The sequence below is a fragment of the Stomoxys calcitrans genome, chromosome 5 (assembly GCF_963082655.1).
Source record: "Stomoxys calcitrans chromosome 5, idStoCalc2.1, whole genome shotgun sequence".
NCBI lineage: Eukaryota > Metazoa > Arthropoda > Insecta > Diptera > Muscidae > Stomoxys > Stomoxys calcitrans.
Window position 1 is genome coordinate 144161494 of NC_081556.1, and position 26246 is coordinate 144187739.

At 38.3% G+C, this 26246-nt stretch overlaps 1 protein-coding gene across 2 annotated transcripts in view; it reads left to right on the forward strand.

Moving 5' to 3' along the window:
* Positions 1–17486, forward strand: part of LOC106085385 (phospholipase ABHD3) — a 38071-nt gene extending 20585 nt beyond the window's left edge. For both annotated transcript variants that reach the window (XM_059370114.1, XM_059370115.1), the window contains exons 2-7: positions 3659–3809; positions 3890–4059; positions 7764–8098; positions 8175–8261; positions 8331–8464; positions 16135–17486. In XM_059370114.1, coding sequence (XP_059226097.1) covers positions 3705–3809; positions 3890–4059; positions 7764–8098; positions 8175–8261; positions 8331–8464; positions 16135–16659 — 1356 coding nt within the window. In that variant the 5' untranslated portion in view covers positions 3659–3704 and the 3' untranslated portion in view covers positions 16660–17486. The remainder of the gene's footprint in view (positions 1–3658; positions 3810–3889; positions 4060–7763; positions 8099–8174; positions 8262–8330; positions 8465–16134) is intronic.
* Positions 17487–26246: the final 8760 nt, after the last annotated feature.

Sequence of the window (26246 nt, forward strand, 5' to 3'; positions counted from 1 at the left end):
AAATTTATATTCCAGCTCGCCGATATTAATTAATATCACGTAAAGTAATATAAAAAATGGGTAAAATATAGAGGCGTTTTATAATGAATGTTTAAATACTTTGTAAATAAACCAGATTTACTAAATTAGTATTGTATATCACTGCCTTAGCCGAATCTTTTTGAAAAGCATATCTGTAATTCGATATAGGATTTCAGATGAACTTTTGTAACTATCATATCAGCCTAAGAGAGACTAAAGTAAAAATTACAAGCCTATATAATTTTTTGACATCGGCTATATTATTTTTTGATATCGGAAGGGGGGCGGACCCTTCCCCTTACCCCAAAAGTACTACCCAAAAATAAAATGGACCGATCGGGACAATATGGGACTCAAATAAAAGTTATTCACGAGTAGGGTACGAATTTTGTATTAAAAATTGGGTACAAGTAACGGGGGCCGCCTCAACCCAAAAACCACCTAAAAAAGGTTTTTTTGGACGATCCTGACTATATGGGACTCAAATGAAAGGTATTCGTTAGTAGATTGCGAATGTGGTCAGGAAGGAGTAATAGGTTTTATAATTTGTCGATTTCGGAAGGGGGCGGACCCTCCCCCTTTACCCAAAAACATCACCCACAATTAAAAGTGGACCGATCGGGACAATATGGGTATCAAATGGAAGGCATGGGAAAATAGAATACAAATATGATATTAAAATTTGGGTCTAAGTACCCATTGGGCCGCCCCAAACCTTAAAATTCCCAAACAGACATATTGGGAGTTCATGTTATGAAAGGTATTCGGGAGTAGATTACGAATCTGGCATACAAAATCAGATCGAAGTATAGGGGGTAACCCTACCCACCAAAAACGCCTTAAATGGGCATATGACCCATCATGACTATATGGGACTCGGTTTTTTTGTTTGTTTCGTAGAATCAAAAACGCCTGAACCGATTTTGTTAAAATTTTCACTGATTGTGTAAGTTTGTCTGGATATCGGATGGGGGCGGGCTCTCCCCCCTCTCCCTCCCCCTCTCCCTAACCCAGAAACCATATATCAACATCAGATTCGAACTCTACTGACATAGACCATTTTTTTAATTCACATATTATCTCGCTCGAACTACACGTCCTATTGAAGGGTATTTAATGGTTGGGCCGGCCCCAGACTCTATCCCAAATATCTGTACCAGATTCGTAGTCAACTTTTAAAGACCGTTCATTTGGTACCCATTTTGTGACATTGGACAAAATTGCCTTGGACCAAATTCTTATAGCAGATGTGTACTTAACTTCCAAACAACTTGCATTTGATATCCATATTGTCCCAATTGGTAAATAAGCCCTGCTGGTGGGGAGGCGCCTCAGATAACAAGAAATAAAATTTTTGTATTAGATTCTTACTCTTCTTTTAAATACCTTTCATTTGATATGCATATTGTTCCAATTGGTAAATATGCCCAGCAGGGGGTTTTAGCCTCAGATAACGAGGAATAAATTTTTATGTCAGATTTTTACTCTACTGCTAAATACCTTTCATTTGATACCCATATTGCTCAATGCGGTTAAACAATCCTGTAGGGGGTTTTGGCGGGTGGGGGACCCCCCGAACTCTTTGGGCGAAATTTGTGTACCAAGTTCGTACTCTACTCTTAAATACCTTTCGTTTGATATCCATATTGTCCCAATCGGTAAAAATGTCCTTGCGGGGGGTTTTGGGGTTTGGGGAGGTCCCTCAGATATTAAGGAATAAATTTTTATGTCGGTTTTGTACTCTAGTTTAAATATCTTTCATTTGATACCCATATTGCCCAAAGCGGTAAAAGAGTTCAGCTAGGGGTTTTTTTGGGGGTGGGGGACCCTCCGAACATTTTAGGCGAAATTGGTATACCAAGTTCGTACGCTACTATTAAATACCTTTCATTTGATACCCATATTGTCCCTGTCGGTAAACATGTCCGTCCGGGTGGGTTTTGGGATGAGGCCTCCCCCAGGTTATTTGACCCTAAAATTTTATACCAATTTTGTGTTTTTGAGGTACCATCAGATGGCATACAAAATTTCGGTGCACGAGTCTCCGAGATCTGGCGTTTTTTTAAATTGTGATATTGGGGAGGGTCCGTCCCCCCTTCGGATATCAAAATATTTAGTACACTATTTTCACCGGAGGCCCAAACTCTACCATCTGTGAAAATTTCATTAAAATCGGTTCAGCCGTTTTTGAGTTTATACGGAACAGACAATCAAACAAAGCGCAACAATTCCATTTTTATACCCTACACCACCACTGTGGTACAGGGTATTATAAGTGTGTGCATTTGTTTTCAACGCTAAGGAGGAGAAGACCTAGACCCATTGATAAGTATACCGATCGACTCAGAATAACATTCTGATTCGATTGAGCCATGTCCGTCTGTCCGTCTATGAGTCCATGTATTCTTGTAATCAAAGTGCAGGTCGTATTTGTTGTCCAATCATCACGAAATTTTGCACATACGACTTTTTTGGCCCAAGGACGAACGCTATTGATTTTGATAAAAATCGGTTCAGATTTAGATATAGCTCCCATATACATATATCGCCCGATTTCCACTTAAATGGCCATAGTAGCTAAAATTTTCAACCGATCTCCACAAAATTTGACATGGACTGTTTTGTTACTGATCTTAACATATCTGCAAGAATTCATCGAAATCGGTTCAGATTTAGATATAGCTCCCATATATATATATATATATCGCCCGATTTGCACTTAAATGGCCGTAGTAGCTACAATTTTCAACCGATCTGCACAAAATTTGGCATGCTCTTTTTTTTTACTGATCTTAATATATATGCAAGATTTCATCGAAATCGGTTCATATTTAGATATAACTTCCATATATATGTATCGACCGATTTGCACTTAAATGGTCATAGTTACTACAATTTTCAACCGATCTGCACAAAATTTGGCATGGACTGTTTTGTTACTGATCTTAATATATATGCAAGATTTCATCGAAATCGGTTCATATTTAGATATAACTCCCATTATATATATCGCCCGATTTGCACTTAAATGGCCGTAGTAGCTACAATTTTCAACCGATCTGCACAAAATTTGGCATGGACTGTTTGGTTACTGATCTTAGCATATCAGCAAGATTTTATCAAAATCGGTTCAGATTTAGATATAGCTCCCATATATATGTATCGCCCGATTTGCACTTAAATGGCCGTAGTAGCTACAATTTTCAACCGATCTATTTGAAAGTCGGTTCAAATTTAGATACAGCTCTCATACAGATATATATTTATATATTGTCCGAATTTATAATTGTAAGGTATGTGTAGGGTCTTATATAGTCGGCACCGCCCGACTTTTGCCTTTCCTTACTGGTTATATAATAGATTTTTAAACTAAAGATACTTAGATACTTAAAAATACGTTTTTTTTTTTGAAAAGAAAGAATTGAAGGTTATTAGTGAAGGTGTTGTCCATTTAACAAAGCGATTAAAGATAAAATATTTCTTTTGAAGTCTTCCGTCTTTGTCTTCAAGGAAAAAAGTTTTAGCTTTTAGTAAGCCTTTCTTAAGTTTACTACACTTTCAAGTGGCGTCTTTTGTTATTCACAATGCGTCTAACTAATATAACAATTTATAATTTCTCATTTTATTTTATTTACAGATCACCAAACGCCAATTTTTCGTAAGAACCCAAGACAACAATCGAAATGCTGTACTCAATAGTTTTTTATTTGACAAATATCCCCCGCCTTCATTTATGGGGATTTGCCATTTTAGGTTATGTCATATATTATTTAATACAAGTAGTTAAGGTAAGCTTACTTTTCCACTTCCACAAACTGTTGGTACTAAAAAAGGGAAAAAATCAATTTAATGTTACTTTCTTTTGCAGCGTCCCATATTAGCCTGCTCAGATGGACCTTTTAAGAAGTTTTTATACCGTAACATACCAACATTAGAAATGAAATATTGGCCTACATTTTGGTGCTTCGAAAGTAGGGCTCAAACTGTATTTGCCAGTATCATAAGATCTCAAATATTACCTAACATCAACTACCGAAGGTAGGTATTTTAAATCTCCCATATGATTTTGTGAATCCATAAAAGTGGAAGGTTAAATGCATCCAGACACCACAAACCAGATATATCCTTAAGTAGAAATACGTAAGTCCCATATGTACCGATCCCTCGATCAGACTTCTTAAGATCCCAGAAGCCTGAAGTTGATCGAAATGAAGGAATTTTTAAGCCAAACTTAAAGGTCTTGTCGAGTGAATTTTTTTGGGACAGTGAACTGAAGCGAAATATGGTGGGTGGATAAGGCTGAAGAACTCCAAATTCGAGATCCTGAAAATCTCTTTTTATCTATACTTGAAACTTTGGTGCAGGTCCTTCTCAATGGAGGTCCCGGCCTTTCCAGCACACTGTAGATATAGATTATTATCTTAAATGGTGCAGATTCTGCATGAACCTTCGTTAAGGCATCTCTCTAAGAGTCATTCACACTACTCAACTGGTAACATTTCAAAATAGTGGTCTAAGACCCTATTGGTCGCTATGACATTTTGTCCTGTAACCGATCGGAATTTCGCACAAATCCTTATGGTTGTAGTTCGTCGGGGAATGTAAATAGGCCAAATCGATTCATGTTTAGATATAGCTCCTATACAAACCGATCTCCCGATTGGACTTCTTGAGCAACTACACGAAGTAATTCTTATAAAAAAACAAATAAAAAGGCATTAAGTTCGGCCGGGTCAAACTTGGGATACCCACTACCTCGGGTATATATTTATGTAAACCATCTTTCGTCAAAATCCGGTGAAAATTGCATACCTTATGCCCCATAGCAGCTATATCGAAAAATGTTCCGGTTTGGACCAACTACTAATGAGTACAAGTCATTGTTCAACTGTGTATAAAAAAATATTGATGCATATCTAAAAATAACCCGATCTGAACCATATACGATACGGATGTCGGAAAGCCTAACATAAGTCACTGTGTCAAATTTCATTGTCAATCGGATTATAAATGCGCCTTTTATGGGGCCAAGACTTTAAATCGAGAGATCGGTCTATATGGCACCTATATCCAAATCTGGACCGATTTGGGCCAAGTTGCAGAAGAATATCGAAGGGCCCAACACCACTCACTGTCCCAAATTTCGGCGACATCGAACAATGAATGCGCCTTTTATGGGCGCAAAACCTTAAATCGAGAGATCGGTCTATATGGCTGCTATATCCAAATCTGGACCGATCGGGGCCAAATTGAAGAAGGATGTAGAAGGGCCTTACACAACCCACTCTCCAAAATTTCGGCGACATCGAACAATAAATGCGCCTTTAATGGGCCCAAAACCTTAAATCGAGAGATTGGTCTATATGGCTGCCAAATCCAAATCTGGACCGATCGGAGCCAAATTGAAGAAGGATGCCGAAAGTTATAACACAACTCACTGTCCCAAATTTCGGCGACATCGGACAATAAATGTGTCTTTTATGGGCCCAAAGCCTTAAATCGAGAGATCGGTCTATATGACAGCTATATCCAAATCTGGAGTAATCTGTGCCATATTGCAGAAGCATGTCCTGGGGCTTAATCGAACTCACTGTCCGTAATTTCGGCGACTTCGGATAATAAATGCGCCTTTTATGAGCCCTAAACCTTAAATCGAGAGATCGGTCTCTATGACAGCTTTATTCAAATCTGGACCGATCTGAGCCAAATTGAAGAAGGATGTAGAAGGGCCTTACACAATCCACTGTCCCAAAATTCGGCGACTTCGGATAATAAATGCGCCTTTTATGAGCCCAAAACCTTAAATCGAGAGATCGGTCTATATGGCAGCTATATCCAAATCTGGACCGATCGGGACCAAATTGAAGAAGGATATAGAAGGGCCCTACACAACATCACTGTCCCAAATATCGGCGACATCGGACAATAAATGCGCCTTTTATGGGCCCAAAATCTTAAATCTAGAAATCTGGACCAATCCTGCCATATTGCAGAAGCATGTCGTGGGGCTTAATCGAACTCACTATTCCAAATTTCGGCGACATCGGACAATAAATGCGCCTTTTATGGGCCCAAAGCCTTAAATCGAGAGATCGGTCTATATGGCAGCTATATCCAAATCTGGACCGATCGGGACCATATTGAAGAAGGATGTCGAAGGGCCTTACACAACTCACTGTCCCACATTTCCGCGACATCGGACAATAAATGCGCCTTTTATGGACCCAAAACCTTAAATCAAAAGAGATCGGTCTATATGGCAGCTATATCCAAATCTGGACCGATCTAAGCCAAATTGAAGAAGGATGTTGAAGGGCGTTACACAATCCACTGTCCCAAATTTCGACGAACTCGGACAATAAATGCGCCTTTTATGGGCCTATAACCTCAAATCGAGAAACCGGTCTATATGGCAGCTATAACCAAATCTGGACCGATCTGGGCTAAATTGACGAAGGATGCCGAAGGGCTTAACACAACTCACTGTCCCAAATTTCAGCAAAATCGGATAATGAATTTGGCTTTTATGGGCCTAAGACCCTAAATCGGCAGATCGGTCCATATGGGGGCTATATCAAGATATAGTCCATATAGCCGAAAACCGTGGGCTAGGCCGAACTTAACATGTTATTACTTCATTTTATACCCTACACCACCACTTTGGTACTATACGTTTCGACTCGGAATCACTTTCTGATTCCATTTAGCCTGTCCGTCTGTCTGTCCGTGAGTCCATGTATTTTTGTAATCAAAGTGCAGGTCGTATTTATTGTCCAATCATGACGAAATTTTGCACATGTCACTATTTTGGCCCAAGGACAAACGCATTTGATTTTGATAGAAATCGGTTCAGATTAAGATATAGATCCCATATATATGTGTTGCCCGATTTGCACTTAAATAGCCGTAGTAAGGACAATTTTCAACCGATCTGCACAAAATTTGGCAAGGGGTTCTTTGTAACTGATTTTAACATATCTGCAAAATTTCATCAAAATCGGTGCAGATTTAGATATAGCTCCCATATATAAGTATCGCCCGATTTCCACTTAAATGGCCGTAGTAGCTAAAATTGTCAACCGATCTGCACAAAATTTGGTACAGGTCTTTTTTGTTATCGATCTTAACATACCTGCAAGATTTCATCAAAATCGGTTCAGATTGGGATATATCTCCCATATATATGTATCGCCCGATTTGCACTTATATGGCCGTAGTAACAACAAATTTCGACCGATCTGCACAAAATTTGGCACGTACTGTTCCGTTACTGATTTTAATATCTGCAAAATTTCATCAAAATCGGTTCAGATTTAGATACAGCTCCCATATATATGTAGCTCCCGATTTGCACTTAAATGGCCGTAGTAGCTACAATTTTCAACCGATCTGCACAAAATTTGGTACGCATTGTTTTGTTACTCATCGAAACATATATGCAAAATTTCATTATAATCGGCTAAGATTTGAATATATAGCTCCTATATATATTTCGCCCGATTTACACTTATAAGGCCACAATAAATGTAATTTTCAACCGATCTGCACAAAATTTGGCACCAATTGCTTTGTTACTGATCTTAGCATATCTGCAAGATTTCATAACAATCGGTTCAGATTTGGATATAGCACCAGTGCAGATTTAGATATAGCTCCCATATACATATATATATCTATCGGCTCCGGCCGACTTTTGCCTCTCCGTACTGGTTTATTAAATTATTTTTTGTATTTTCTTTCAGAGAAATTCTAACCTTAGTCGACGGTGGTGAAGTGGCCTTAGATTGGATGGAAGAAGGTTGCACCGACGACAGTTCATGTGTCATTATATTGCCCGGTTTAACGGGCGAATCTCAGGCAGAATATATCAAATGCTTAGTTTTGGCGGCGAGTCAAGTTGGCCTGCGTGTGGTCGTATTCAATAACAGAGGTCTGGGAGGCATTGAATTAAAGACTCCACGTCTATACTGTGCTTCTAACTGCGAAGATCTCTCAGAAGTGGTGAAGCATGTGGCTAAGCGTGTACCTAAAGATAAATTGGGAGCTACTGGTATATCAATGGGGGGTTTAATTTTGGGTAAGTACAAGAAAAACCTTAACAATATGGAGTGTCTTAATTAATTTCTCGCTTTGTACTCTTTTTAATCGTTAAGGCAATTATTTGGTTCGTAAAAGTGAGGAAGCTCGTTCTTATCTGGGTGCCGCTAAAATAATATCAGTGCCTTGGGATGTCCACAAAGGTGTGTAATATTGCAAAATTTTTTATATTTACGTGAAAAAAAAACAAATACCTTAAAAATATTTTCCAGGAACGGCCAGCATAGAGAAACCTATTTTGAATAATCTACTGGGAAGACATTTAACCAATAGCCTTTGCAATACTTTAAAAAGCTGTGAAATATTTAAAATGTGTGATGATGTTGACATGGAGAGGATTTTAATGGTAAGTCTAACTGGAATGCAACAGGACGTAACACCAGAATAAGAATTTTTAAGTTTAACCATAGTAATTGTCGGCACAAAGGTTTATTAACTGATATAATCTGTACCCATATCTCGCATGAAGATGAATTGTAGGAGGATCCGTTGTAACGACTAGGACTTTAAAATGTTTTTGGTAGATGTAAGTTTGAAAATAGGTAGAAAGAAAGTGTGAAACATCATTGAAGAGGTACGGGAGGAGAGTTTTCCTATTAGACTGGGCAAAAAAGCGTACAAGAAAAATATGAATGGTAGATGATGATAAAGATGATGCCGCCCAGGCGAGCTAAACGATCCTTTGAAGAGGAGACTATATTTTTAGATTTTTGATATTCCTCACGGTTTGGGAATAACAAACGAAGAAGAAGCTAGAGGCTCAAGAAGTCAAGATCCCAAACCGGTTTATATGGCAGCTATATCAGGTTATGAACCGATTTGAACCTTATTTGACACAGTTGTTGAAAATAAGAATAAAATACGTCATGGAAAATTTCAGCCAAATCGGATAGGAATTGCGCCCTGTAGAAGCTCAAGAAGTCAAGTCCCCAGATCTGTTTATATGACAGCTATATCAGGTTATGAACCGATTTGAGCCACACTTGGCACAGTTGTTGGATATCATAACAAAACACGTCGTGCAAATTTTCATTCCAATCGGATAAGAATTGCGCCCTCCAGAGGCTCAAGAAGTCAAGACCCAAGATCGGTTTATATGGCAGCTATATCAGTTTATGAACCGATTTGAACCATACTTGGCACATTTGTTGGATATCATAACAAAATACTTCGTGCAAAAATTTTTTCAAATCGGATAAGAATTACGCCCTCTAGAGGCTCAAGAAGTCAAGACCCAAGATCGGTTTAAATGGCAGCTATATCTAGCTATATATAGCAAAACGTCTACCGATATGGCCCATTTACAATACCAACCGACCTACACTAATAAGAAGTATTTGTGCAAAATTTCAAGCAGCTAGCTTTACTCCTTCGGAAGTTAGCGTGCTTTCGACAGACAGACGGACGGACGGACAGACGGACGGACGGACGGGTTGCTCAAAAAGTAATTGCGGATTTTTCATATAGTCGGCGTTGACAAATTTTTTCACAGCTTGTGACTCTGTAATTGCATTCTTTCTTCTGTCAGTTATCAGCTGTTATTTTTAGCTTACTTTTGAAAAAAAGTGTAAAAAAAGTATATTTGATTAAAGTTCATTCGAAGTTCTATTAAAAATGCATTCACTTACTTCAAAAAAATCCGCAATTACTTTTTGGGCAACCCAATATATACTTTATGAGGTCTCAGATGAATATTTCGAGTAGTTACAAACAGAATGACGAAATTAGTAGTAGTGGAGGGTATAACAGGAACAAATCGCTATGTAGATGTACAATAGAAAAAAAAAGGATAGGTATTTCAGTATAACATTATAAGCCCTGGGGCCGAACTACCGCATATGTGAACGAGTTAAACCGTTTGAAATCCCTCTATTGTGAGGTATTCTTTATTCAAAGAAAATTTTTGACATTTAAGCGAAAATTTTATGCATATGACATCTATCCAATACAACGAAGTTCTGGATAAATTACCAGTGCAAGGCGTATTATCAGGTGGCCGCATCAATCCAGCTGAGAGAATTTGATATGTCAACGCATTTTTCAATTCGCCGCACTAAAATATAAACTTCAAAAAAAAACACTTTATAAATTGTGTTCGCTGCTGTTCAGTTTCACTCAGGGAACTTAGGTCCATTGTGTCGCCCCCAAAAGATTCAAAAAGCGCAGAAGAACACTGATAAAATTTACGACAGCCAACATGCTTGCCAAAACGGCCAGGCGGTCTGGAGAAGTTCCCTTCAATGTGCCATTTAAAGCTTTAGTAGTCAAGAATGGCGAAAGGACTTTTACATGAAAATAATCTAGGCAAGAAAATAGGTGTTTATGTGGCCATAATCCTGCACCTACTCTCGCAACTTCACGGGCAGGCCCACAATAGGTGCTCAACCCTCTATGACTCCTCCTCAACCCCACAAACCAAGCTTAAGTCCGCCGTTCATCCAGCACAAGGTCAAAGTCCTGACATTGCCATGGCTTTTCAGGACTTTCAGTAGTGAACAACATCCAAAAGGGTGATTTTTAAGCTATTATCTTTTTGGCAATAGTGGTTCGAAAAGTTCGTACACGTTTCGTGTTTTGTTTCACTGTCAAACATCTTCAGTTTGGTCTATAATTTAACCATGAATCGTCTAACAAACGAACAACACTTGCAAATTATTGAATATTATTATCAAAATGAGTGCTCTGTTAAGAAAGTTTATCGCGCACCTTTTCCATTGAGCGACGAAGCTCATTTTTGGCTCAATGGGTATGTAATTAAGCAAAATTATCGATTTTCTAGTGAAGATCAGCTGGAAGCATTGCAAGAGCTGCCAATGCATTCGAAGAAGTCACAGTTTGATACGGTTTATAGGCTGGTGTCATCATTGGACTGTACTTCTTCAAAGATGATGCGAATCGTAACGTAACTGTCAATGGTGAGAGCTACCGTGAGATGATATTTAACACATGACTGGAAAACCTTTGAACGTATAGGGGTATCGAAAGCGGCTTTGTAATAGAGCTGGCAAACTATCGATAATCACAACATTCGATAGTTTTAATAATGAATATCGATAGTTTTAATAATAAATATCGATAGTATGGATACTATCGTTAATTTCCCACCACCTATATTTCAAACGAAAATGGGAAGGAAAAATCGGGAGATCGATTTATATAGAAGCAATATCAATGCACAGACCAAATAAAACCATGGTTAATAAAGTCAATTGGAAATAATGACAGAAATCATTGTACAAAATTTTTATCTAATCACCCTCTATAGGCGCAATGTTTTTTTAAAGGATACATTCAGCGTCGGATTGCTTATTTTTGTTTAGTTTTGCAAAAAAAAATTACTTTTAGGATAATATCCATCGGAAAAATGTCAATCGATATTCAGTCAAAAAATTATATATCGATAGTGTCATCGTTGCTTTCTTTGCCAGCTCTGTTTTGTAGTCAACAAAGAGATGGTAGGTGTTGATTTGTCCTTCTCGGGTCTTTTCCAGGATTTGACGCAGTGTGAATGTCTGGTCCAGGGTGGATTTACCAGGCCTAAAGCCGCATTGATAGGACCCAATTATCCCAATGACTTTAGGTTTTAATCTTTCACACAGTACGCTCAAAGAATATCTTGTATGCGATGGGAACATTCCGTCTTGTCTCCTTTGGCACATTCCGTCTTGCCTCCTTTCTTGTGTACGGGACATAGTATGCTGAGGTTTCGATCATCGGGTATGCGTTTTTCTAGCCAGATTGCGCAGATAAACTGATGCATACGTCTTATCAGCGTATCGCATCGGGTCTTAAATAGTTCAGCGTGTAACCCGTCGGCTCCTTCTGCCTTTTTGTTCTTTAGTCAAGTCACTGCTATTTGGACCTCAATCTAACTAGGAGGTAAACATTCTATACCATCATCAGGTATTGGTTCTGCGGTATCCCCTTCGCCGCCATCCTCGCACACTAGCAGTTGGGTAAAAAGTTCTTTCCATATCTTCAGCACGCTGTGTGTGAGTGTCAGTTACCAGATTTCCTTCTTTGCCTCTTGTTGTCCTTCAGTCGGGTCACTGCTACTTGGACCTGATTCTGACTAGGAGTTAAACATTCTATAGCATTATAATTGATCGGCTCTGCGGTATCCTCTTCGCCACTAACGTCGGACACTAGAAGTTGTGTAAAATGTTCTTTCCATATTCACAGCATGCTATCTGTGTCAGTGACCAGATTTCCTACTTTGTCTCTGCAGTAGGATGTGCCTGCACCAAAGCCATTGGTTTGATGTTTAATTCTTTGGTCGAATTTTCGGACTTCATTCTATCTCCTGTACATCACAATTCGCTCACACTCACGTCTTTACATTTCCTTTTTCTTTCTGTGGAATAGACGTTTCTCCTCTCTCTGTTTCTCTCATCAAATATCTACTAAATGAAATAGCTTTGAAGTAAAGACAGTCAAAAGAAGCCACACGAAGTTTTTTTACACTGTCCGTTATACCCATTCTTGCGGGCATACTAATTAATGTGCGAATGTGTATGTTGCCCATCTATGATTTAAAATTTCTTTTTTCGAACATGGGTGCGTATAATTATGTCTACATTTGCCATACGACATACGCCACCTTGGTCACTAATTTTTACATATAAAAATGTGTATATATCTCAAAAATAACAGCTGTTGCAGAAAACCCATTTCTAGTGATGGGCGATGGGTAACTACCTAAAAGGTATTTACCCAGTAAATTGGGTAAATACCCAGGTATTTACCCATTTATGCCCAAAAGTTGGGTATTTATAATTTTGCAGATATCTTGGGTATAAAAATATTTTCCAAACAATTTTTGATGAAATTTGCCACAGTGAGTTCAGGTAGACCCCTACCCATTTCTGTGAAATGTGGTTCAGATCGGAATATATTTGGATATAGCTGCCCTATAGACCGACCGCCCGATCTCCCGATGTAGGGTATTGTGGCCATAAAAGATCCATTTATTCCCCGATTCGATTTTGCAGATATCTTGGGTATAGACCGAACTCCAGATTTAAAGTCTTGAGGCAATGAATTTTTCATCCGATTTCGATGAAATTTGACAGAGTGAGTTCTGGTAAACCCCTTCCCATTTCTGTGAAGTGTGGTTCAGATCGGACTATATTTGGATATAGCTGCATATAGACCGACCGCCCGATCTCCCGATATAGGGCATTGAGGCCATAAAAGCTCCATTTATTATCCGAATTCAATAAAAGTTAGCACAGTGTACTCTGGTAGACCCCTACCCATTCCTGTCAAATGTGGTCCAGATCGGACCATATTTAGATATAGCTGCATTTTAGACCGATCTCCCGATATAGTGTAATAAGCCCATAAAAGGAGCATTTTTCATCATATTTCGATGAAATTTGGCACAGCGAATTCTGGTACCCCTCTAAACATTTTTGTTGAATATCGTCCAGATCGAACCATATTTGGATATTTGGTCATATAGACCGATCTCCCAAAATAGAGTATTGAGCCCATAAAACAAGCATTTTTCATCCGATTTTGATGAAATTTGAAACAGTGCGTTTTGACACATCTCTACCCATTTCGAGATTTGGAAATAACGCTTCACTTCAAAATGGAAATACTAAATAACTCGGAGGAAACCGCCAACTTGTTTCATTTTGTTGTGCAGTGTTGTAGATTAGATTTTTGACCATTGAAGTTCATAAAAAAACGTTCAATGATTTTTGTTTTGCGGGTCAAGATGTTCCCACTGCTTTACGCATTTGACGAGTACATCTCACCAACGGTACCGGCTAAAAACCCACCTTTTGTCACCTCTTGGGATTAATTCCACTTAGGAACTGCTTTCGCATTACTTCGAGGACTTTGAATGAAAAATTTAACGATATATGATGAAAGTTTATCATATCAAAGTGTCAAATTGACAGATTTATTCCTCCACTAACTCCGAAAGATAGATTGTAGAGGAGTACAAATCTTTGCAAAACTGTCTTTGAGTCTAAACATGGAATAAATTCTGTCTTTGGCCATTTAAGCTAAGATCTCGCACTTGTGTACATGCATTGAATAATCAGTATATAGGTATCTCATTGCTTTAAAGGAGAACAATATGCAATATACTTAACATTTTTATACCCTCCCCCATAAGATGGGGGTATACTAATTTCGTCATTCTGTTTGTAACCACTCGAAATATTCGTCTGAGACCCCATAAAGTATATATATTCTTGATTGTCGCAACATTTTATGGGTTGCCCAAAAAGTAATTGCGGATTTTTTAAAAGAAAGTAAATCCATTTTTAATAAAACTTAGAATAAACTTTAATCAAATATACTTTTTTTACAATTTTTTTTCTAAAGCAAGCTAAAAGTAACAGTTGATAACTGACAGAAGAAAGAATGCAATTACAGAGTCACAAGCTGTAAAAAAATTTGTCAACGCAGACTATATGAAAAATCCGCAATTACTTTTTGGGCAACCCATATGTCGATCTAGCCATGTCCGTCCGTCTGTCTGTCGAAAGCACGCTAACTTCCGAAGGAGTAAAGCTAGCCGCTTGAAACTTTGCACAAATACTTCTTATTAGTGTAGGTCGGTTGGTATTGTAAATGGGCCATATCGGTCCACGTTTTGATATAGCTGCCATATGAACCGATCTTTGGTCTTGAGTTCTTGAGCCACTAGAGGGCGCAATTCTTATCCGATTGGAATGAAATACTGCACGACGTGTTTTGTTATGATATCCAACAACTGTGCCAAGTATGGATTAAATCGGTCTATAACCTGATATAGCTGCCTTATAAACCGATTTTGGGTCTTGACTTCTTGAGCCTTTAGAGTGCGAAATTCTTATCTGATTGGAATGAAATTTTGCCCGACGTGTTTTGTTATGATATCCAACAACTGTGCCAAGTATGGATCAAATCGGTTAATAACCTGATGTAGCTGCCATATAAACCGATCTTGGGTCTTGACTTCTTGAGCCTCTAGAGTGCGCAATTCTTTTCCGATTGGAATGAAATTTTGCACGACGTGTTTTGTTATGATATCCAACAACTGTGGCAAGTATGGTTCAAATCAGTCTATAACCTGATATAGCTGCCATATAAACCGATCTTGGGTCTTGACTTCTTGAGCCTCTAGAGGTCGCAATTCTTATCCGATTGGAATGAAATTTTGCACGACGTGTTTTGTTATGATATCCAATAACTGTGCCAAGTATGGTTCAAATCGGTTGATAACCTGATATAGCTGCATTATAAACCGATCTTGGGTCTTGACTTCTTGAGCCTCTAGAGTGCGCAATTCTTATCCGATTGGAATGAAATTTTGCACGACGTGTTTTGTTATGATATCCAATAACTATGCCACGTATGGTTCAAATCGGTCTATTACCTGATATAGGGTCTTGACTTCTTGAGCCTCTATAGTGCTCAATTCTTATCCGATTTGGCTGAAATTTTGCAAAACGTATTTTATTCCTACTTTCAACAACTGTGTCAAATAAGTTTCAAATCGGTTCATAACCTGATATAGCTGCCATATAAACCGAACTCTAGAGGTCGCACTTATTATCCGATTTGCCTGAAATTTTGAACGACGGATTCTCTCATGACCATCAACATACGAGTTTATTATGGTCTGAATCGGTCTATAGCTCGATACAGCTCCCATATAAATCGATCTCTCTATTTTACTTCTTGAGCCCCCAAAGGGCGCAATTCTTATTCGAATTGGCTGACATTTTACACAGGTCTCCAACATATAATTTAATTGTAGTCCAAACCAGACCATATCTTGATATCGCTCTTATAGCAGAGTAAATCTTTTCTTCTATCCCTTTTTTTCCTAAGAAGAGGTGGCGGGTAAAGAACTCGACAAATGCGATGCATGGTGGAGGGTATATAAGATTCGGCCCGTCCGAACTTAGCACGCTTTTACTTGTTTTCATTACACCCCTTTTTCTAATAATTTCATTTTTGTTAAACTAAAAACAATTGAATTTCTAATTAATCATTATCTGTTTACAGTGTAAGACCATTAAAGAATTCGATGCCTTATTTACATCTAAACAATTTGGCTATAAGCATGTCGATGATTATTACACAGATGCCACACTTCATGATAAACTCCATAAGATAACTGTGCCCACATTGTGTCTAAGTGCGGCCGACGATCCATTCCAGCCATTGGATGCCATACCCATAAAGGCGGCCGAAGAATGTTCACATGTGGCCATTGTCATCACAGCAAGGGGTGGCCACATTGGTTTCCTCGAAGGATGGTGGCCCTCATCTAAGGAACAATATATGTGCCGTTTATTTGCTGAATTTTTCATTAATGCCCTATGCGACAAACGTAATGAGTTTCAGGACGTGACAAAGAAAATGTACGAGGATTACAATGATATAACCCCAAAAGAGGACATTAAAAAACATTCCACCAAGGGGATGGGGAGTGCTGCCAGCGGTGGTTGTAGTGGTGTTAGTGATAAGGCCAACATTGAAGTGGTGGCGAAAAAATTGGTTGATGAGTTCAAGTACAAAGAAATGTAGTTAGTAGCTAGTTTCGAGGACAATGATTAATAGCAGCAGCGAGAACACCTCTTTTGTTGTCTTTCAGTCAAAAGTTACCAAATATTTGTTATTTTAACTATATATACGAGTATGATATATATATATATATATATATATATATATACATAGAGACATATAATACATGCCTGTGAATATTCTTCTTTAGTTATGGAAGGTTAAATTAAAATACAATTGTGTAGTAGACACACGTTATTTAAATTAAAATATAATAAGGTTACCTATAGACATTTTTTTTGTTTTGGGTAGACACAAACAAAAACAGTTGGCTATTATAACAAAACCGAAAGAGCTCACGTCCAGTGGAACCCCAATATTAACAGATAGTAGCATTAGAAACATGATTCCAACAATATTTCAAACTATTGGGTTGCCCAAAAAGTAATTGCGGATTTTTCATATAGTCGGCGTTGACAAATTTTTTCACAGCTTGTGACTCTGTAGTTGCATTCTTTCTTCTGTCAGTTATCAGCTGTTACTTTTAGCTTGCTTTAGAAAAAAAGTATATTTGATTCCTTCTAAGTTTCATTAAAAATGCATTTACTTTCTTTTAAAAAATCCGCAATTACTTTTTGGGCAATCCAATACAAAGCCCGTTTGAGTAGAAAAATAAATATGTAAGACAATTTTTTGCATTTGAAGGTGCTAAAAACACATATTTTAAAATACACAACATTTATTAAAAAAATTAAAAAAAAAACCCATCAAGTTTCTCAGTTAAAATTTGAAGAAAAAAAACTGTGCAGTATCAAATCAGGTTTCAGATAACAAGACAGTCGAAAGCGATTTTCTTAGCGATTTCAATCTTAGATTTTAGAAGAACGGTCACTCTATTCACTACACTGCAAATGTTTTTGACTTAGGTACGATATCGATTTTGTGGCTCCAACATTGCGAGCTATAACTGCGCTACTTATCGATCTTATCTCGGAAACACCATAGAAAAAAAAGAGTAAAATCAGATTTGACTTTAAACAATAAAAGAATATCGGTCAAAAATGTTAATTTGAAGCCAAGAATCGAACCTTAGTGTACCACGTTAGACATGGTAAATTCAAGCTTTTTTTTTCACGTAACCAACACGCAGGGGATGTTCCCCATTATATACGCAGTGCATTGCGTTGGCAATTAGGAAAGTTAAGGGTAGGAAGGGGGGAAAGAGGGAGTAGTGTTTATTGATATTCGTCTTAAATTTCTGAACGTCAATGTTGATGGGAAAGACATTAGCCGAAAGTCGATTCCACATACGAATGGTTCGGGCGAAAAATGAATTCCCTCGGTAATGCGTAGTTCGGTCGACTGGTCAATCAATTACAATACAAACGGGTGTGAGTTCCTGGCAAGTCTTGTATTCCTGGAGAACATCATAACGTCAGGGATAAGAAGACGAATATCCCTGGAACATACGCCATGAAAATTACGATAGAGAGAGAGAGAGAGTTGGATTACCTACTGTCCCCAATCAACACCATCGCTCTCCGTTGAACCTTGTCAAGTTCAAGCTCCAAGGATGATTTTGGAGCTCCTGCCCATATATGAGAGTTATATTGCATCCTCGGCCTGATGTAGGTAGTTAAGATATTGCGAAAATCAGAAAAGGTGAAATATTTCTTGCACCGCTTAAGAAAGCCCAAACACTTGAATGCTTCTTTCGACACTTCGAATACGTGTTTTGACCAACGCACATCACATTGTATCTTCATGCCCAGAACATCAAGAGTATCTGATTGTTCAATATCTATACCGTCGATAGATATCGACGATTATAGTGGGTCAGTGAATCGCTTAGGAGACAAGAAACAGCACTGCGTCTTGTGTGCGTTAAAGTCTACTCTAAAATCTACTCTTCTACCCCACTGGGAAATGGCCAACAAATCCTGGGAGAGCGTCTTATACATAATGCGCTTACTGTCCACAATTGCTTGAGGACTGGGCCTATGGTTGAATGAATATGAATGACACAGACTACTGTCATCGGCAAATGAGTAGACTGGATTCGAAGTCTGACCCAAAGGACAGAGCCATGTGACACATCTGCGGTCAATATATACTAATCGGATGAGAACCAATCTACAACAACTCGTATAGGGCGATCTCTGAGAAAGCTCAATATAAATCGAACGAAGTTATTACCGACTCCAAAAGCGACAAGCTTTGATAAAAGTTCACCGTGCCAGACCCTATCAAATGCCTTGGAGATATCCAGAGCCACGACCTTACTCTCACCAAACTGGTGGAAAGAGCGAGGGACTCCATCGTTCCGACAAAAATGCCATTAGGTCTCCCGTAGAGTGATATCTGCGGAACCCATACTGTCTATCGTTAAGAAGGCCATTGGACTCTTAAGTATCTGACAAGATGATGGTTAACCATACTCTCCATAACCTCGGAGACCGCAGAGGATATCGCAAATGGCCGGTAATTTGCAGGTTTGTTCGTTCCACCTGTATTGGGGATGGGCTGAACGTTCGCAAAGTGCCAACGCGCCGGTAAAACTCCCGCATGGTAAGCAAGGTTGAAATGGTTGCGTAGTGGACGAGCAAGCGTCGAAGAACACTTACAATGGACAAGTGTTGATATACCGTCCGGGCCCGGAGATTTATTAACGTCGAGATCCGTGTTCGAAATAATAGTAAATGCTATAGTAACTCACAAATGTCGCCAGCATAAGGAGGGGATAACCACGGCTGAACATTTTTTTAATGTTCTCGTCAGGATTTGAACCCAGGCGTTCAGCGTCATAGGCGGACATGCTAAGCTCTGCGCTACAGTGGGTGGCCTTCCTGTTACGCAAATAAAATTTCATTTGAGCTGCGTACCTGCAATCGAAACCGAAAATTTCGTTTAAGATATGTCAATGCATTTCTTATGGCAACGAAAATTTCATTTAAGGTGCGTACAGGCCTTAAGCAAAGCGATTTCGGGTTTAAGGTCATCGCAACCTATATCTACGCTGGTCCAAGATTGTGATGAAAACGAGATTGGGGTTCTACGGCTACGGCTAGAGATTTTTCGTTGTGATTGCCGGTACCGTATTTCTGGTTGTTGTTATAGCAGTGTTTTATACATTGAGGCGGCCGCCCTTGCCGATGATAACTCCATCGGGTCGATCCGGTACGTACAACCGGTTGCCATGGACGGTCTTTCTGGTGAATGCCAGTTGCGATAGCCCTAATTGAAATCCCACAAACTGAGTTAGCAACCTCGAAATTTGGGATTTATGTGAACAGCATGGCAGCGCTTAAGGTTTAAAATGTGTGTATGATGAGAATTCCTGCATTTCCTCCCCCTCTCATTGTCGATGTACCACGTATAAAGATCATGCACCAATGCAAGGCGAATTTGAAAACGTGGTCTCGCGCGAACATCTTTTAACAGCCGGCCGGGTGTGACTGTATTAAGATGTCAGCTTTTTGTTTGCATTCTCTTTGTTGTTATCTTCTTTTTCGCATATTCTCCGCTTATGCACGCAACCGTATACACACACGCACACAAATTTCTTTGCGTGTGTTGGTAAAACGACGATCAGCTGGCAAGATGGCGGATTGCATCATATGATTTGTGGTTGTTGTATAAATGTATTTGTTTCGCCATGGCACCAATGGTATGATTGTCATGAACAGGCTTTGTTCAAAATATTGTCACCACGCGGGGTTGATTTTGTGAACACTCGTTGTCGATTTCATGCACCAACCTTTACGAACAAAATGTGTATATACTCCAACCTTAAGTTTAAATGACTCTTTAAACATTGTACGTATATAGGCAGCTGTTGCGCGATGTGGAAAGGGGTTTCTAAATGCCCAATCATGGGATGGATGGCACATAGGTTCGATTCTAAGAAGTACACAAAAACTTTTTGCCTTCTTTAAAAAAAACTGTGCACTTGAAGTTTTCAGAAGGTGAAGGCTATGGACAGTTACTTTCACAAAAAACTGTTGTTCATTTATGAAAATTTGTGGTGGATCAGATAACATCTGTGTGCTGATTCAATTTTATGAACCAATGGGGTCAATATATCGACGCCGTGCTTGTTTTTTTTTCTATGGGTGTTTGCATGAATAATGTATTAACAGGAGTCTATGGCCTAGCGTTAAAAGGACGGCAAAAGGTTGTTGTTGTTGTTGTTGTAGCCACATTTTCTTCACATGGCGATCCACATCAAGCTTCTTTAGGTGAGCAAGCTGGTTCCGGTCCAAAGGAATAAGAGAATCCCTCTGAATGTTTACTACATGTGAGCTTATTGGATAGGCGTTTGCTCTCAACGCTCCTTTTTTCTTTGGTATTTGGTTTATATAGAGGCCTATATTAAAGTTTACATAGAATATTTCCATAAATATTCAAACGGGGGATATTGCAATCACTTTTTAGGTAACTCCATATGGTAAGCTTAAAAATTAATTGCTTACCTGTGTGTCGGTTTCGTTTGTTACCTTCTCTTCGTAATCCACCAAGGCGGATTTAAAAAGGTGGTCTCACGCGAACAGCCGGACAGGTTTGACGGTATTAAGATGTCAGATTGTTGTTTGCATTCTCTTTGTTGCTATGTTCTTTCTCGCATATTCTCTGCTCGTTTACGCACACGGAAACAAATTCGGCAAAACGTCGATCAGCTTGATGACAAGATGGCGGATTTCACCTTATGATTTGTGGTTGTTGTACAAATGAGACCACCTTTAATTGTTTCGCCATGATAATCCATGTAGTGTTTCTCGCAATTTTGTTGCACAGTGTGGTTTAAACTTCTAGAGAAACTGTAGAAATCATCGATAGTATATTTCAACTGTAAAAAAGAGCAGTTATTTGCTCAAAATTTTGAATACTCAAACGGAGCTTTAATAGCGATTTTAAAATAAAAAATGTGTATTACTCGAAACGAGTGAAGGGCACACTAATACATATGCACAGTGCGTACTCAGTTATGTGCAATATCATGTAGGTATGTACATATATTTGCTCATCCCACTAAGAAAGAAAAATCAAAGCAAAATAAAATTTCAGCAAGCACGGTTTTGCTGTTAACAGCAAACTTTTTAATTGTGTGAGTGTGAGTTTCACTCACATTCAATTAACAGAGATACTTATACTTTCCAATAAATCGTTGTAGGGGTGATCCATGATTAACTAAATACATACATACATACATAACTACTTACATAGATTAAGAAAAATATTTTGTTAATTAGCTATGCAACATACAAACATACATTTCAATGACACATCGACTATACATGACAATTGTTCCTCTTAAGTCTGTTTCTTGCTTGGATTTTAAACTAGTAACGTAATACACATATACATATATAGTATATGAATGGCCGAACCCTCGAGGTGCACATATTCACATACACACACACACAAATGGAGGCCCACTCTTATACGATAAGGTAAAAACCATTTAAAAATAGAAAAATCTTGTTCAATCTATTTAAAAAACAAAAATCAAAAAAATAGTAAGAAAATAAATTAAAATCAAACGAAAAAACCAAACATGTAGAGCATATGAATGAATTTCAATTATTTTAATACGAAACTATTCAAAAGAAACAGCAGCCGCAGCAGCAGCGGCGACCGGGGAAAGATTTTTTAACAAATTCGATTAGTTAATATTCATTTTAAGCACATATCTTTATTAATATAACAACACACATGATTTGTGATCAAACAAGGCTTTAACGAAAAATAATAACGAAAATAATAACTCAGTATTTTTAAATTTCTGCTAAAGAGTCTTAGAATAGATTTTAACTAATGGATAAAACATTATATAAATGATAATTATTACAATATATTATTATTATTACGATTAATACAATTATAATATACAGTAAAAAATGATGACGGTAAACAATAAATAATGTATTTAACAATTACTTTAGCAAAAACTAGTAAAAGATAATAAAAACAAAATATATAATAAATAAACACTATTAAAATGCAAATACGAGTTTGATTGGATAATCAATTTACGTCAGAAAAATGGTTACACGAAGTTTATTCGGTCGATCGTTTTATTGGGTTGCCCAAAAAGTAATTGCGGATTTTTCATATAGTCGGCGTTGACACATTTTTTCACAGCTTATGACTCTGTAATTGCATTCTTTCTTCTGTCAGTTATCAGCTGTTAATTTTAGCTTGCTTTAGAAAAAAAGTGTAAAAAAAGTATATTTGATTAAAGTTTATTCTAAGTTTTATTAAAAATGCATTTACTTTCTTTTAAAAAATCCGCAATTACTTTTTGGACAACCCAATATATTCAAATATAGACCGATCTACATCATGTCAGGCAAGGTGATCAGGGGTACAACAATTTACTGCTTCAAATTTCTTCGGCTATGTTTATTATGTTTAACATTGACAATGTTTGACAGTGACAAAATTGACAAAAATTATTTTTTAAACCAATGGTGGGCACACTATTACATATGCATAGTACGTACATAGCATGTATGTACGTACATAGTATGTATGTACGTACATAGCATGTATGTACGTACATAGTATGTATGTACGTATATAGCATATATGTACGTGCATAGCATGTATATACGTACATATCGCATGTTTGTACGTACATAGCATGTATGTACGTACATAGCATGTATGTATATACATAGCATGTATGTATGTACATATCATGTATGTACGTACATAGCATGTATGAACGTACATAGCATGTATGTATATTTGCTCATTGCGACTGTAAACGCTAAATCAAACAAAAATTTCAGCAAACATGGTTTGCTGTTGAGAACAAGTGTATTAAAGTAGACCCCAATTTCCGTTACCCCAAAGCTGAGGTTTATGACTAAAAAACGCCTGAATAAATTTCAAACATTTGAACCACCAGGACCTGGTGAAGGCCTGGCAGAAGGTAAGGTTTGTGTGCCCTGCAAGGCAAGTTATCCTTCAACTAGCTACGTGGTAATAAATTTTACACCCTAACCCATATTTTGTTTTTGGGGATGAAAGCAGCTCATACCATCGCGGTATATTCGAGGCGACAATAGAAAATCTGGAAGGAAGGGAAGAGGTTTCCGATCGGATACCCGAGATGAACCTTAAAGTCGAGTGCGAGGCATTGCTGCCATCGGCACAGTCTTGGATTGACGGAACCCTAGTATTGCCATCTGGAAGATCATGTTACACGGATGGATCGAAGTTAGAGGACAGAGTGGGCCTGGGGGTTTACATTAAGAACCCAGGGACTGAGATCTGTTTTAGACTATGTGACCATAATACGGTCCTGCAGGCGGAGATCCGAGTGATCACGGAATGCGTGAAGTGGTGTGGTGCTAATGCGAGGACGTCGAGTGTGAACATCTTTACCGACAGTAAAATTGCCATAAGGGCAATAACAACCAGGATGGTAAGGTCACGAACAGTCTTGCAGTGTAAGAAGGAGATTAACGCCTTCCCGAGGATGGCAAAATCCGCATCGTTTTTGTGCTGGACCATAACGGAGTAAGGGGAAATGAAAGGGCAGACGATTTAGCGGTGAAGGCCAGAGGACTGCCGTCAGTAAACTTGGTTAACCCGAAGCCTTTCGGGTCGACGCATTCTGAGTTAAGTGAGTGGGCGACGAATGCGCATGCGACATTGTGGAACAGCGAAACGGTCGATAGGACGGCGAAAATATTATAGGGGGATCCAGATCGTGACAAGACGAGGCTATTACGGAAAAGAATTAAGAAGGAGGTCAGTATAGTTATTGGCATCATGACGGGACACATAGGACTACGAACTCACTTATGTAATATCGGTGCGGCAAGTGATAGCATGTGAAGGGCATGCGTGGAAGATAATGAGACGTTAAAGCATTTCCTATGTCATTGCCCGGCTTTCGCGTCTAACAGATACCGACACATAGGTGGGGAAACTATACCAGACATGAACCAACGTAGGGGAGTGGTATGAAAAACAATTAAGGATTTTGTAAGTAGCACGGAATTCCTTACTTAGATTTTCGTTTTCGAGGTTTCTTTTTTTTTGTATTTAGAGCGCACAACAAGCCGATTACTGGCTTAGGTGTACGTCCATAGTGGCGCGGTGCCTAACCCATTTTTGGTTAACAACTCCCTTTTTCTCAATTTTGCAATCCATTTCTGCATCTTCTCATTTTATTGTCTTGGTTAGACCGATGTGTTTTAGTCGCTGTAAGTGCACCACCATTGCGGAATAATCCATGCGCTTGAGTAAAATTACTTTTGTGACTTTTTTTCCAAAAATTTTTTTTTTGTGGACCGATTTAGTCCATAATTATCATAAATGTTGGAAGTCTAAGTGGAAGTCATCGTACAAAATGTCAGCTAAATCAGATTATATCAGCGCCCTCTAGAGGCTCAAAAAGGCAAATCGGGAAATCAGTTTATATGGGATCTATATCAAGTTATTAGCCGATTTTGGGCATACTTAGCATGGATGGATGGAAGCGGATGAGCTTGCGAGACTAGGAAGAAAAGACTATAAAATACCTACTCATTTCTTTGAGAACCTGGCTGATTTAGCAGATGTGAATGTTCGCAATTTGTTGGGATCTGAATGGTTTAAAGGTAGGAACTAGAAGGCATATATATTCCTTGTTGTTTGTCGTTGCAGCAGTGTTGTGCACTGAGGCGGCAGCCCTTGCCGGTGAAGGAATCCATCGGGTCAATACGGCACGAACAACCGGTTGCCATGGGATTGGCATCTTCTGTTACTGTGGTATCACAATGGAAAAAAAACGTCTAAATGAGTCTGATGGCAGACTGCCGCTTAACCTAACCTAAACTAGCATAGATATTGGCAGTAATGACAAAACACCGCGTGCAAAATTTAAGCCAAATCGGACAATAAATTTTCCATATAGGGGCTAAAGAAGTCAAATCGGGAGATCGGTTAATATTAAAGCTATATCGGGTTATGAACCGATTTAGACCATAATTTGCACATATGTTAACAGTCATAGCCAAAGTCGACTAACAAAATTTCAACCAAATCGATTTAAAATTGCGCCCTCTAGAGCTCAATGGGAGCTTTATAAGGTTGTAGGCTGATTTGGACCATTATACGGATGTTGGAGGTCATTAGAAAACACCACATTCACAATTTAAGCCAATTAGGTTAATAATTGCGCCCTCTGGAGGCTCAAGAAGTCAAATAGGTAGATCGGGTTTTCCGGGAGCTTAATATATCGGGTTATGGGTCAATTTGGCCCATAATTGGCACACAAGTTGAAAATCATAACAAAAAGAGACCTGCTAGATGTCAGCCACATTGGTTAAAACAATTTCCTCTTCCGTATATATGTTATAGTGTACTATCACATAATTTCACTAGATTTTAATGATTATTAATTTTTCAAGATTTTGTGAGTTTTGTTTAAAATGTAATTTTATTTATTTTTTTAGTAGCAATAATTTTTAAACAACTTCCATTTACCTTTGAGATGGCAAAATATGCTCGGCAAATCGATTTTTTCTTCCACGAAATCGATAACATTTTGGCAAATTAAGATCGTTAGCCATGATCCAATTTGTACTTACGGAACGGAATTAATCTTTTAACAA